The sequence below is a fragment of the Cetorhinus maximus genome, chromosome 12, assembly GCF_964194155.1.
Source record: "Cetorhinus maximus chromosome 12, sCetMax3.hap1.1, whole genome shotgun sequence".
In the NCBI taxonomy this organism is placed as follows: Eukaryota; Metazoa; Chordata; class Chondrichthyes; order Lamniformes; family Cetorhinidae; genus Cetorhinus; species Cetorhinus maximus.
This window is the reverse complement of record NC_135890.1, coordinates 108,997,056-109,011,226: the sequence shown is the minus strand read 5'-3', so window position 1 is coordinate 109,011,226 and position 14,171 is coordinate 108,997,056. Positions and strand designations below refer to the sequence as shown.

Genomic DNA, 14,171 nt, shown 5'->3' with positions numbered 1-14,171 from the left:
AATTTCACTTTAGAACACAGGTTTGCCTGTACCAGTGCAACCAGTTTTAAGGCATGAAGTAATCATAATATCTTCTTTATCTTGTACCTGACTGAAATGTTAACCTTATCTTGCCCTCTCCAAAGATTCTGTGTATTTCGAGAATTTTCTGTTTTATGCCAGTTCCTCTGATCTGTATATTTTAAACATGAGACTGTCCAGTTATCCCATTGACTTGCAGCACTGCCATTCTGGACCTGGTCTGGGAGGCTCCTCCATGCTGAGGAAAGATATTTATTATCTCCTAGCAAGGCTTTGAATCTGTTCTTGTTGTTAATCACAGTTGTCCAGTCATATTATGCTTTTCGCACTGTAATTTTGTATCAATCAGACTAAATAAACTGTGTTTTTACATTATGACCTCTTATAAAGTTAAACAAAAATTCTTTTGGCTTACAGCACAGAAGGGGATATTGAAATTCTGGGATGAATTTGGCTATTTGTCAGCCAACTGGAATCAACCACCTTCTGATGAGACTGTATACAAGAGACGGCGTGCTATGGAGATCCCAACCACCATTCAGTGCGGTACGTCTTACCCACAATGCTTTCTGTGCATAAAGTTGGTAAGTTCCATAAACAAATATCAATTAGGTTAGAGATAAGTCAGAAAATCCCAGTGTTCTCCTACTGCTCACCAGAAGCTAACTTAAACATTAGATGCTGAAGTTGTTGCTCTTGTGTCTTCTTTGATTTTATACATGGCAACTTGCACATGCATTTTTATCCGCATTTTGCATCATCTGTTTGCAAGCGCCAACCACCTCCCCCCTCAACTTTCTATCCTTACACCTGCCTTATTGAAGATGGCGGCTGTGTGAGATTCCAAGCCACTAAAGTGGCCTTTCTTCCCTGTGTGATCTTAGACGGTGAGCATTGGCAAGCTAATTGACCGTGGTCTGCTCTTACCCCTTGTCCAGTATCTATGTGGCTTCCAGTAGGGTTTGTTATCATCCTGGACCAGACCCCCAACTTTTCCATATGATCCAGTTAGGGACCAGTAACATTTTGTTTATAGTAGACAAAGCTTGCGATCCAAGGTACTTGCTAAGAGAATAAATCCACAAATTTCCATGAGTTTTGACCAAACGAAAGTAAACTTTATTGTGCAAGGTCAAAGATAAAACAATTTACAATATCTATCTTGTACTCTAACATTCAGGGTTAACGAGGTGCATGTGAATTAACAGGTAAACTGTGGCTGAGCACACCATGCTGCACAATAAATGGCAGATGCGGCCAACACAGATTCCACAGATTTCTCAACAACCCACCCAGAAGTCAGTAAACAGTGAGTCAACCAATCTCACTGTAACTCTGTTCCCCTCATGAGAGATTGAAGTCTTCACCTTTGAAGATCTCGCCTTGGAATTCTCTCCAAAAGCCACTCCAACTCTTGACGGCCTCAATGACAGCCCACCTCGCAGGGTTTCTGTCTCGTCTCCCAGGGCTCCATTCTCCTGGATTCCTGAGACTGCACTCCAGCACCAACTGACAAGCACATCTTCGGCTGCACCACACAGAATACCACTGCTCGAAAGGGGTACATCTGCCCCAACGACCCACAACATGGAGTCACCAGCCTTCTGCTGCCTTCTTGGATCATCAGGGCTTCTCCTGAGCCCCCACTAAAAGTCTGCCAACCACAGCCCTTTTTCTGCTTGGAGCATCTTTCTTTGATTCTCTCTTTCTTTACTCTTAACTGGGACCTCTCCCTGTCCCCTGCCTGGGACTCTTCTCAATTAGAGCGCTATGCCCCCGATCAGGTCATCGGGTTTTTCGCACTGTTTTATTTTTATGAAGGCACACTGGGACGGTGTCCTTGGCCCGAAGAACTTTGAATGCTGCGCTGGACATGTGCAGCCTACTCTCAGTCTGCGCATGCACGGAAACTCCCAGGGCCTGTCGGGTCTTGGAATGCCCAACCTCTGCCTGACGATAAGGTAAGACAGGTCTCGTAATGGGTTGCTTAGTAGCAATGAAGAGCTGTCTGACTCTTCTTCCCACCACCGCACCCCCACCCCTCCCATACTTCTGTCCTTCCCTAAATAAGTCAGATGACTTCCAGCTTGATCTTGACTCGATCAGTTAGCTGAGCACAGACCAAGAATAGAAACTCAGAATTTCTTGATTTGAATGGCCCAGTTCCACACCACACACTGCAGTTGTTCACTAAATTACTAAGAAGCCATACACCATATTTTAAAAAAGGATTTTTAATTAAGAGACTTGGGTTTGAACGAAGAAACACAATTGCTCAAAGGAAATTGCTGATAATTATCATGTCTGGACACCATATTGCACATAGTTCCATAGAGAAATTGTAATGAAACTGACGTATTAAATAACTAGCAGCCTGTTTTCTACTTTTACTGTTAATTAAAAGTTCTGAAAGCTTTACCGGCAATGCACAACTAAGCATTAATCAGCAATCTAACATGTCTTCAATTTAAGTAACAAAACTGCTTCATGACTCAGATCACAAGATGGCCATTGAGTTCACCTTGTTCATCAATTCAAAAAGATGCTAATCTCCCATTACAGCATTCAATTGTTTCTTAAATAATTCAATCATTTTTGTCCCTACTATACCTAGAAGTTTATTCCGTTTGTTGATCACTCAACCAAAAAAACTTTCTGTCCTAAGTTTATCTTTTGCTAGTTTGAACTTGTATGTTCTTGCCATACTTTTGCAATTTAATAATTTTTTGCAATGAAGTAAGTTCCTAGACTGACATGAGAGAATGTTTGGGAAGATGTACGGATTCCAACAGAACTTTTCTGTTGATTTATACATTTAGTGCAATTCATATCATAATTTCTGAACTGCATCTTTCAAATCCACAGCACCCAGTAGTTTGGTATTGTTCGTAAATTGGGCAATTTGCATTGGGTTTCTGAATCCAAGCCATTGATGTAAATTAGAAACCGTAATGGTCCCAATTCTGATCTCTGAAGCACTCGATTCAGCACTCTACTAAATAAGTCAACAACAGCTTGCATTTATATAGCACCTTTAATATAGTTAACAATTGAGGTGCTTTTCAGGTGTAATTATCAAAGTTTGATACCGAGGCACGTGAGATACTAGGATAGGTAACCAAAAACTTGGTCAAAGAGGTAGGTTTTAAGGAGGAGAGAGGGAATTCCAGAGCCTAAGGTCCATGCAACTGAAGGCACAGCTGCTAAAGGTGGAGAGATGAAAATTGGTGTGCAAGAATTGGAGGAGTGCAGCGAGCTCGGAGGGTCATGTAGCTGGAGGAGATTGCCAAGATGGGCCAGTGTAAAATCTCGGAGGGATCTGAAACCAGCGGTGAGAATTTTAAAATGGACGCTTGCTGGACTGGGAACCAGTGTAGGTCAGGTGATGTGTGAATGGGATTTGGTGTGAGGTAAGATATGGGGAGCAGAGTTTTGGTTAAGCCCAAGTTTACAAGTTGGTGCAAAGTGGAAGGCCAGTCTAGTGCATAAAGGAATAGCTGAATCTAGAAATGTGTGTTATTTTCTAACCATCAGCCAATTTCTTATCTATTGCTTAGATTGACCCTGAATTCCCACAGTTTTGAGCTTAACTAATGACCTTTCACATGGAACTGGATTGTTTATCTTTTCGAAGTCTTGATATATTATTTTGTAGGATTTCCATCGTTTGCTTGAGTTGTGCCTTCCTCAAAAAATAAAGTCAAGGAGATCGATCAAGTACGATCTTTCTTTTATGAATCCATGTTGACCCCAGTTTACTGGGTTACTACTGTTCAGATAATCCTCAAGCTGACTCTTAATAATAGATTCCATGTTTTTTCATGAACGAGGAAAGATTGAGCAAGTTGGGCCTATACTTATCGTGTTTAGAAGAATGAGAGGTGATCCTATTGAAACATAAAAGATTCTGAGGGGGCCTGACAAGGTAGATGCTGAAAGGATGTTTCCCCTTGTGGGCAAATCTAGAACTAGGGGACACAGCTCCAGAGCAAGGGGGTCTCCAATTTAAGATAGAGATGAGGAGAGATTTCAATCTTTTGAATTCTCTACCACAGAGAGCAGTGGAGGCAGTGTCACTTAATTTATCCAAGGCTGAGTTAGACAGATTTTTGATCTACAAGGGAGTCGAAGGTTATGGAGGGGCAGTCAGAAAAGTGAAGTTGAGGCCACAATCAGATCAGCCATGATCTTACGGAATGGCAAAGCAGGTTCTAGGGGTTAAAAGGCCTACTCCTGTTCTTATTGTTCTTATGGTTTAAAGCCAGCATGGCACAAGACTACTGCAATTGCCTGGATTGTTATATTTTAAAATAAGGACCACTATCTCTAATGTTATTTCCTTAGTTTTCTTTTGTCTCCTTCACAATGACTGTCACTGCCTCAAATCTCATGTCTCAACTTGTGGAAACTTGGATAAAGTGAGCGTTCAGCATATTCTCTGTTTTGTGTTCATCCTCTGTTTCTGACCCATTTGTTTCTGTTTGGATTCTCATCACTATTCTCTGCCTGCTTACTGTTGAAATAGTCAAAAAATTTAAGTTTTTTTACATCGGTGACTATGCTTTTTTGTCAAGTGTCTTTGATCATCCTTTCTGAACTTCTTACCCCAGTGAACCCCTTCTCCGTTTTCCTTGTTGAATTTGTTCTTCCTTATCTCACTTTCTGATTTAACTTGTTTAGGATTATCTTTAGTCTTTCGCTTCACTTCACTCAAAGGGTTGTGAATCTTTGGAATTCTCTACCCCAGAGGGTTATGGATGCTCCATCGTTGAATACATTTAAGGCTAGGATGGACAGATTTTTGGTGTCTCAGGGAATAGAGGAATATGGGAAGTGGGTGGGAAAGTGAAGTTGATGCCCAAGATCAATCTTGATCATATTGAAAGGCGGAAAAGGCTCAAAGGGTGATATGGTCTTGCGTAGTCTATACTTTTGGTTCTCGTTATTTATCCTTGATCATTAAAATCAATTTCTATAACTCCTTTCCCTTATTTCTTCGTTGGCCCTTCTTTATACTTAGCTCTGGTCCTTGGCGTTTTTGCATCCCAAATCATGTTGAGCTTAATTGATTGATTGTAGTGGCTGTATCCTAAGCACATCACATCTTTCATTTCCTATATGTTTGTGGGCAACTTCAAATAAGAGGTTAAAATTTGCAGTGCCATGCTGGCTCTAAACCATAAGAATGATAGGAACAGGGGTAGGCCTTTCAACCCCTAGAACCTGCTTTACCATTCCGTAAGATCACGGCTAATCTGATTGTGGCCTCAACTTCACTTTTCTGACTGCCCTACTGTAACTCTTGACTCCCTTGCAGATCAAAAATCTGTCTAACTCAGCCTTGGATAAATTAAGTGACACTGCCTCCACTGCTCTCTGTGGTAGAGAATTCAAAAGATCGAAATTCTTCCTCATCTCTATCTTAAATTGGAGACCCCCTTGCTCTGGAGCTGTGTCCCCTAGTTCTAGATTTGCCCACAAGGGGAAACATCCTTTCAGCATCTACCTTGTCAGGCCCCCTCAGAATCTTTTATGTTTCAACAGGATCACCTCTCATTCTTCTAAACACAATGAGTATAGGCCCAGCCTGCTCAACCTTTCCTCGTAAGACAAGCCCTTCGTCCCAGGAACCAACCTAGTGAACCTTCTCTGAATTGCAATGCAAGTAAAGAGACTAAAATTATACACCATACTTTAGATGTGGTCTCACCCTGTAGCAAGACTTCCCTACTTCTATGCCCCATCCCCCTTGCAATTACTTGCTGTACCTGCTTGTTAACTTTTGTGATTTATATGAGGACACCCAGATCCCTCAGTACCACAGCACTCTGTAGTCTTTCTCCATTTAAATGTATCTGCTTTTCTATTCTTCTTACCAAATTGGGTAACCTCACATTTTCCCACTGTCAAAATTTTGCGCGCACACAACCTATTCTTCCTGTTCTCTTCACAACTTGCTTCCCTACCTATCTTTGTATCGTCAGCAAATTTGGCTGTCCTTCCATCCAAGTCATCAATATAGATTGTAAATAGGTGAGGCCCCAACGCTGACCCCTGTGGCTCGCCACTAGCTACAGTTTGCCAACCTGAAAATGACCCATATATTCTGACTCTGTTCAGTTAGCCAATCTTCTATCCATGCTAATATATTACCCATCAGCCTGAGCTCCTCTCCTGTGTAATAACTCTTTATGTTGTACCTTATCGAATGCCTTTTGAAGATCCAAATGCACTACATCTACTGGTTTCCCTTTATCCACCCAGCTTTGTTGCATCCTCAAAGAACGCTAATAAATTTGTCTAACACAATTCCTTTTCATAAAATCATGTTGACTCTGCTTGATTGTATTGTGATTTTTTTTGTCGAAATGTCCTGCTGCTACTTTAATAATGGATTCCAGCATTTTTCCAAAGCACATATTAGGCTTACTGGCCTATAGTTTTCTGCTTTCTATCTCCCTACTTTCTTGAATATTGGTGTTACATTTGCAGTATTTTAGCCTGTTGGGAACTTTCCAGAATCTATGGAATTTTGGAAGATTACAACCAATATGTCCAGTATTTCCACAGTCACTTCTTTAAGACCCTAGGATGCAGGCCATCAGGTCCAGGATTTGTCAGCCTTTAGTCCCATTAGTTTTCCTAATACTTTTTTTCTTTATTTACTAATTGTGTTACGTTCCCCACTGCCATTTGCCCCTAGACTTTATACTATTTTTCAGATGTTTTTAGTATCTTCTGCTGTTGAAGTCAAATAGAAAATACTTGTTCAAAATCTCTGCCAATTATTTGTTTCCCTTTATAATTCACCAGTTTCATCCTCTAAGGGGGCCAACATTTACTTGAGTGACTCTCTTCCTTTTTATATTTCTTGCTTGTTTACTCTCATTCTAATTTCTCCCTCTTTGTTTTTAGTCACCTTTTGCTGGTTTCTATAATTTTCCCAATCATCTGCCTATTACTAATTTTTGCAGCATTGTGCATCTTTTCTTTCAATTTGATAGCATCTTTAACTTCCTTAGTTAGCCTTGAATGGTTCAACTTTCTCAGTGTTTCTCAATGGAATATATCTTTTTTGAGAGTTATGAAATATCTCCTTAAGTGTCTGCCACTGCCTTCCATCTTATCTATTTCCCCAATCCACTTTAGCTGACTGTCTTCATACCTTTATTTAAGTTCAAGGCACTAGTTTCAGACCCAAGTTTCTCATCCTCAAACTGAATGTGAAATTCTTCATGTTATGATCGCTCTTCCCTAGAAGATCCTTTACGGTGAGGTCATTAATTAATTCTGTCTCTTTACACATTACCAGGTCTAAAATAACCAGTGGTTGGTTCCACAACATATTGTTCCAAGAAACTGCCCCTTGGGCTTGGGGCTCTTTTCCCTAGAAAAGGAAAGATTGAGAAGTGACCTGATAGAGGTCTTTAAAATAATGAAGGTGTGATAAGGTAGACATTGAGAAGATGTTTCTACTTGTGAGGGAGACTAAAAGTAGCGGGCAGTCTCTAAGAAATCCAATAAGGAAATCGGGAGAAATTTCTTGACTCAGTTGGTGACAATGTGGGACTCATCGCCACCTGGAAGGTTGACATAATCGTAGTTACAGTTAAGGGGAAGCTAGATGAGTACATGACGGAGAAAAGAATAAAAGGATATGCTGAAGGAATGAAATGAGTGGAAGGAAGCTGGTGTGGAGCACAAATGCTTGTTCAGTTGGGTCGAATTACCTGTTTCTGTGCAATAAAATTCAGCGAATCTATATAACTTTTTGTTCTCATACCTTTTCTAAGAAAACAGTCGTCTTGCCTATGTTGATCTGGTGATCTATAATATATCCCTAGTTCATCTTTTTCATATCAAAGAGTAATTTGTGTGTAGCTTTTCAACCCTCAGCACCAATTGCATTAACCTACCTGGTTTCCTTGCCTAAATAGATTAGTCTAGAAGGGAATAGCAAGCTCCTTGCACAAGCCACCTTACTGACAAAATCACAGTTGGCCACAAAGCACTATTAACATTACACGTTCTCTAATCTATTGAGGAGGATTGCTGATCACCGGTAGCCGCTGCCCAAACTTCAGTTTTTAGGCAAACCTCCTGACTGCACAGATCCATTGCCCTAGAAAGGTTGTAAGAGCCTCTATAGATATGTTCTTAACAAGAGTAACGAAAGACTCAGGATAAATTATAATGGGGAATAAGGAAATTGCAGACATTGAGCAAGTATTTTGCATCTGTCTGAGTAGTAGACACAAAGAACATAGAGTTCATGGGGAGCCAAGGGTAATAACAGTGATAAATTTAGAATAATGAATATTAGCTCAGAAAAAGTACTGCAGAAATTAATGAGACTAATAACAGACAAAGTCCTTGGACCTTACAGCCTACGTCCAAAAGTTCTGAAAGAGGTGGAAGAAGGAATTGTAGATGGTGGTTATTTTCCAAAATGTCTTAGATTCTGGAATGGTACCAATGTATGGAAGGTAGCAAATGTAACACTATTCAAGAACGGAGGAAGAGAGAAAATGGGAAATTACAGATATGTTAGCCTGACCTCAGTTGTCAGGAAAATGCTGGAATCCACTATTAATGAAAAGGTAACTGTGCACCAATGAGGACCTATGGAAGCGATGTTGTGTTTGAGAAATCTTGGGAGGTTGTTGAGGATGTAACTAGCAGGGTAGATAAAGGGGATTTTGTGGGCGTAGTATATTTGGATTTTCAAAATGCATTCAGTATGCCGCCACGTGACAGATTAATGTACAAGTTAAGGGCTCATGGGGTTTGGGGTAATTATATTAGCATGGATAGAGGATTGGTTTAAGGACAGAAAAAAAGGAAGAATAAACAAGGTCATTTTCAGATTGTCAGGCTATTACTGGTTGGGTGCTGCTGCAAGGCTAGACCTTACAATCTACATTAAATGACTTCGACAAAGAGACCAAGAGTAATGTATCTACATTTTCTAATAACCCAAAGATCGGTGAGAAAGTTAGATGTGTAAGAAAAGCAAAAGTAACACGCAGGTACAGAAAACAATTACGGAGACAAATGGCATGTTGGCCTTTATTGCAAAGAAGCTGAAGTACAATAACAAGAAGTCTTGCTGCAATTGTACAAGGATGCAGTTGTCAAACTGCTAGCACCCCAAGAAGGGTCAGTGATCAGATTAGATAGGGTAGAAAACTAGGGTAAATTAAAAAGAAATCGTGGTAAGGTGGTGGGTGATGACAAAGACTTTCATATTGATAAAACTGGTAAGCTGAAATAAAGTGATCAGTAGGGTGAGACCACACCTGAAATCCTGTGTACAGTTTTGGCCCTATGAGAGGAGATTGAGTAGAAGTAGTAAAGTGTATTGAGTTTTGACATTACTTGAGAAGGATTAGATGTAATTTCATTGAAGCAACTAAGATTCTAAGAGCTTGATAGGATGGTTGCTGAGGGGCTGCTTCCCCTGGCTGGAAAATCTAGAACAAGATGTCACAGCCTAGGAATAAGGGGTTGACCATTTAGGATTGAGATAAGCAAAAATTCCTTCACTTAAAGGATCAAGAGTCTTTGGAACACACCCTTAGAAGGTGGTGAAATCGAGGGATTTGAAGATTGGGCAAGAAAGTGGAGTTAAGGTCAAAGATTAGCCAGGTTCCTATTAAATGGCAGACCAGGCTCAAGGGGCATTATAGCCTATGCCTCCTATTTCTTATGTTCTTATATCTGGAGCCAGGCAGTTGGAATCTTTGCTACTCCTTTACTGTTGGGAAGACAAATGCAACAGTACTGTTTCCTCAAATCCACAGCCAACTCAAATTCTTAAAGAAAGGAAGTCTAGCAGGGAAATGTTTTTCCTCCCTTGATTATTTTTTTTAAATAAGCTTGTCAGAACATAGTTTTGGAAAGATTCTATTTCTTGACCACGGAGCGACCTGCCACATTAAGTCCTTTATGCCTGCATGCTTTGATGGCAGCCTGAAAAAGAAAAGATTCACGTGCTGCAGTGTTGCTGATGCTCACTGTCTAAGCTGTTGAATGAAGAATAGTGACTTGGATAAGGTAGTCAAACCACTAGCACCTCAGGAAGAGTGGATGGTCAGATAGATGGGTAGAAAACTAAGGCAAATTGACAAGAAATGGTGGTTTGATGAGTGATTAGAAAGACTTTCACGTTGATAAAACTGGAAAGCTGAAAAAAAGTGATCAGTAGGAAAATACTGAAATTAATTATTTCTTTCAAAAATGAAATACTCCTGTGAGCTAACTTGTTTTGTTTCTACTTTCTAGATCAATGTTTAAAATGGCGGACACTTCCCTACAGAGTGGATGATGTTGGTAAGGAATATCCAGACAGTTGGACGTGTTCAATGAGTCCTGACCACATACAGAATCGGTACGGATGACAAATACAAAACACAATAAAAGCCTGCTTTATGTCCTGTCCTGCGACGTGTAACATTGTTAGGTAGTACTGGGAACCTCTCTCTTTTTGATCTAATCTGGATGAATGATTCAACTGTCTTGAGGGCTGTGGAAGATAAAACTCCATTCAGAGAGCAGGGAGACTATAATAAATCTAATTGGTCTCTTTCCAGCATTGTGGACCTATTGTTGAGGGGCATGTGACTTAAATACAGTGCACTGGAAAAGAAGTGAATGTTTACCAAAAACTCCAAGACCAAAATCTATTTGAAATGGCATAGTAGATAGATGAACAAGGAAAGTGTTTAGTGTGGGGACAACGCTTTAACACAGCTCCCATTCATCAACATATATTTGCTTTGTTTTCCTTCAGGTGTGATGCTCCAGAACAGAAGCAAAATGTACCAATAGGCGCACTCCGAAAAGAGGTGAAATCTCATGAGGAGAAAATACAGGCGCAGCAAAAGAAGCTGGAAGCGTTGAAGGTAAAGAGTGGGGCATAAAAGTGAATTTGGTGTAAATGGGACAATTTTAAAATTTTCATATTGGTTTTCAGATAACTCAAATGTTTAAGCTTATGAGATGAAGCCTGAGAACTCTGATTCTTGAATGAATACAACTGCCTTATTTTACCACACTTGTTGAACTGCTTTTTTATCCCATTTTCTCTGCACTATTTTGTGCTTGGGCTGTAGTTCCAAAAGTGCCAATGATGCTAAACTACTTGCCCCAAATGGCTGTCTATGTTGTGAGCCTGTTCAACTATCTGGAGGTATGTTGCAGCTCAGCCATTCTCATTTGATATCCACACGGATGTACTTTTCAGCAGGCATTTGGCCTTTAGAATGGAGACTCATGGGATGAAACTCTGCTCTACCCGCCAACTGTAAACATTCTTATGCAAGATCAGTTTAGGCAGTGCACCAGTAGTATGAAAACACTCTGAATTTGGTATTAATATGCAACGTTACACTGACAGGCTTAAAGCTGCTAACACTGGGTGCTAGAAGTGAGGTGAAGGACTTTGTATTTAACAGTACTAAATTCCCTCACCTTCATGAGCAGAAGATCATTTTTTATAAGTCTCAATCTTTTGAAATTTTTTGATTGCTTGACTTGCGGTTGATTTTTGGTGTGAATTTTCTTTTAAAGAAAGTCCTTTGGAGAGGTAATGTTGGTTTGCCATTCACACCCCATTCTAAGTCCAAGCTCTAATGTAATTGTAACATGTTTTGTCCTGTAGTTTGAGCTATGTTGCTGATTCCCCTCCCCTGCCCAGTATGTCACCTGAGCACAAACTAAATGAACTAAGAGCACTTAAAATAATAAATCTTATAAAATGAATGCATTTTAGGGTTTCATTCTTTTGTAATACTGTTATAGTATTCCACACCTTCCATACTTTGCTTACAATGTTTCAGGGAGTACTCTTCTGTAGATATCTGATCAATTGGCAATCCTCTTCATTTTATTGCAGCTTACTTGTTTTATCATGAGTCCTCATGTGATCTACCTTGACTTCAAAAGGTAACAGAATAATGCTGCACTGGAGTGTGGGGCTTGGGTTTTAAGTACTAAAAATTATCAAACAATTAAAGAAGTAATAAATAGCAAAAATGCCACAATGTAGGTTTTACAGTAATTGTCAAGCTTATTCATAGTTGAGATGCTGAATTAAAATGTACCCTTAAAGGGTGATCTTTTTCACACTGCCCATATATGTTTTTTTTGCAAAAATATACTTTATTCACAAAATAACTTCAACAACATTTCAAACCATTTCAAAATCACCATCACAAAAATACAATCAGGTTCAACTTTTACAACGTGTATCACGAAATGCATCAATACAATAAATGAATATTACAATCATTTGCAGACATTCATTTTCAGCTGTACAGCCCGGGGGGATTTAAACAGTTCCCAGTCCCTCGGTGCACTGTGGCAGAAAGATCTTAGGCAGCGATCCTTCCCCATTGTGCCTTTGCGGCGGCTGCCCCAAGCTTTAGTGCGTCCCTCAGCACGTAGTCCTAGACTTTGGAATGTGCCATTCTGCAACACTCGGTGAGGGACAACTCTTTGCGCTGGAAGACCAACAAGTTTCGGGCAGACCAAAGAGCGTCTTTCACCGAGTTGATGATCCTCCAGCTGCAGTTGATGTTTGTCTCGGTGTGTGTCCCTGGGAACAGCCCATAGAGTACAGAGTCCTGTGTCACAGAACTGCTCGGGATGAACCTAGACAGAAACCACTGCATCTCTCTCCAGACCTTCTTTGCAAAGGCACAATCCACCAGGAGGTGAACAATGGTCTCTTCCCCACCACAGCCACCTCGAGGGCAACGTGCAGAGGGGGTGAGACTCCTGGTGTGTAGGAAGGATCTGACGGGGAGGGCCTTTCTCACCACCAGCCAAGCTACATCTCGGTGCTTGTTGGAAAGTTCTGGCGATGAGGCATTCTGCCAAATGACTTTGACAGTCTGCTCAGGGAACCATCCCACAGGATCCACCCTCTCCTTTTCCCTCAGAGCCTCTAAGACGTTATGTGCCGACCACTGCCTGATGGACTTGTGGTCAAAAGTGTTTCTCTGCATAAATTTTTCCACGAGGGACATGTGGTATGGCACAGTCCGACTACTTGGAGCGTTCCGCAGCAGCGTGGCCAGACCCATCCTTCGCAACAGCGGGGACAGGTAGAACCTCAGCACGTAGTGATACTTGGTGTTTGCATACTGAGGGTCTACACACCGCTTGATGCAGCCACACACAAAAGTGGCCATCAGTATGAGGGCGATGTTGGGCACGTTTTTTCCCCCTTTATCTAGAGGCTTGTACATCGCGTTCCTGCGGACACGATCCATTTTCGACCTCCAGATAAAGCGGAAGATGGCTCGGGTGATTGCCACCACACAGGAGTGTGGAATGGGCCAGACCTGCGCCACTTACAGCAACAGCGAGAGTGCCTCACACCTGATGACCAGGTTCTTACCCGCAATGGAGAGGGAGCGTCACTCCCACATGCCCAGTTTCCTTTTCACCATAGACACTCGCTCCTTCCAGTTTCTAATGCATGCTCTGGTCCCTCCGAACCATATCCCCAGCACCTTAAGGCCGTCAGCCCTGACAGTGAAGGGGACAAAGGATCGGTCAGCCCAGGTCCCAAAGAACATGGCCTCGCTCTTCTCACGATTTACCTTGGCTCCCGAGGACAGTTCGAACTGGTCAAAGATGTGGATCAGTCTGCGCACCAACAGCAGATCCGAGCAGAAGACGGCAACATCGTCCATGTACAGGGAGGCTTTGACCTGAGTGCCTCCACTGCCTGGGATCGTCACTCCTCTTATGCCCGGATCCTCCCTGATGGACTCAGCAAAGGGTTCTATGCAACACACGAAAAGAACAGGCGAGAGAGGACAGCCCTGCCTGACTCTAGATTTAACCTGAAAGCTATCTGATTCCCACCCATTGACTGAGACTGCGCTACTGATAGTGTAGAGCAGTTGGATCCAATTGCGAATTCCCTCCCCAAACCCCATTTTGGAGAGCACATCCACCATGTAGGTGTGCGATATTCTGTCAAAGGCCTTCTCCTGATCCAGGCTGATGAGGCAGGTATCCACACCCCTGTCCTGTACATAGGCAATCGTATCCCTGAGCAGCGCGAGGCTGTCAGAGATCTTCCTGCCCGGCACAGTGCAGGTCTGGTCAGGGTGGATCACCAATTCCAGAGCGGA

The 14,171-nt window shown here is 41.6% G+C and overlaps 1 protein-coding gene across 1 annotated transcript in view; it reads left to right on the top strand.

Moving 5' to 3' along the window:
• The window catches only part of morc2 (MORC family CW-type zinc finger 2), an 86,731-nt gene that overhangs the window by 49,897 nt on the left and 22,663 nt on the right, over positions 1–14,171 (top strand). Inside the window, exons 15-17 of the mRNA XM_078554365.1 lie at positions 439–567; positions 10,306–10,411; positions 10,814–10,925. Of these exons, the coding sequence (XP_078410491.1) occupies positions 439–567; positions 10,306–10,411; positions 10,814–10,925 (347 nt within the window). The remainder of the gene's footprint in view (positions 1–438; positions 568–10,305; positions 10,412–10,813; positions 10,926–14,171) is intronic.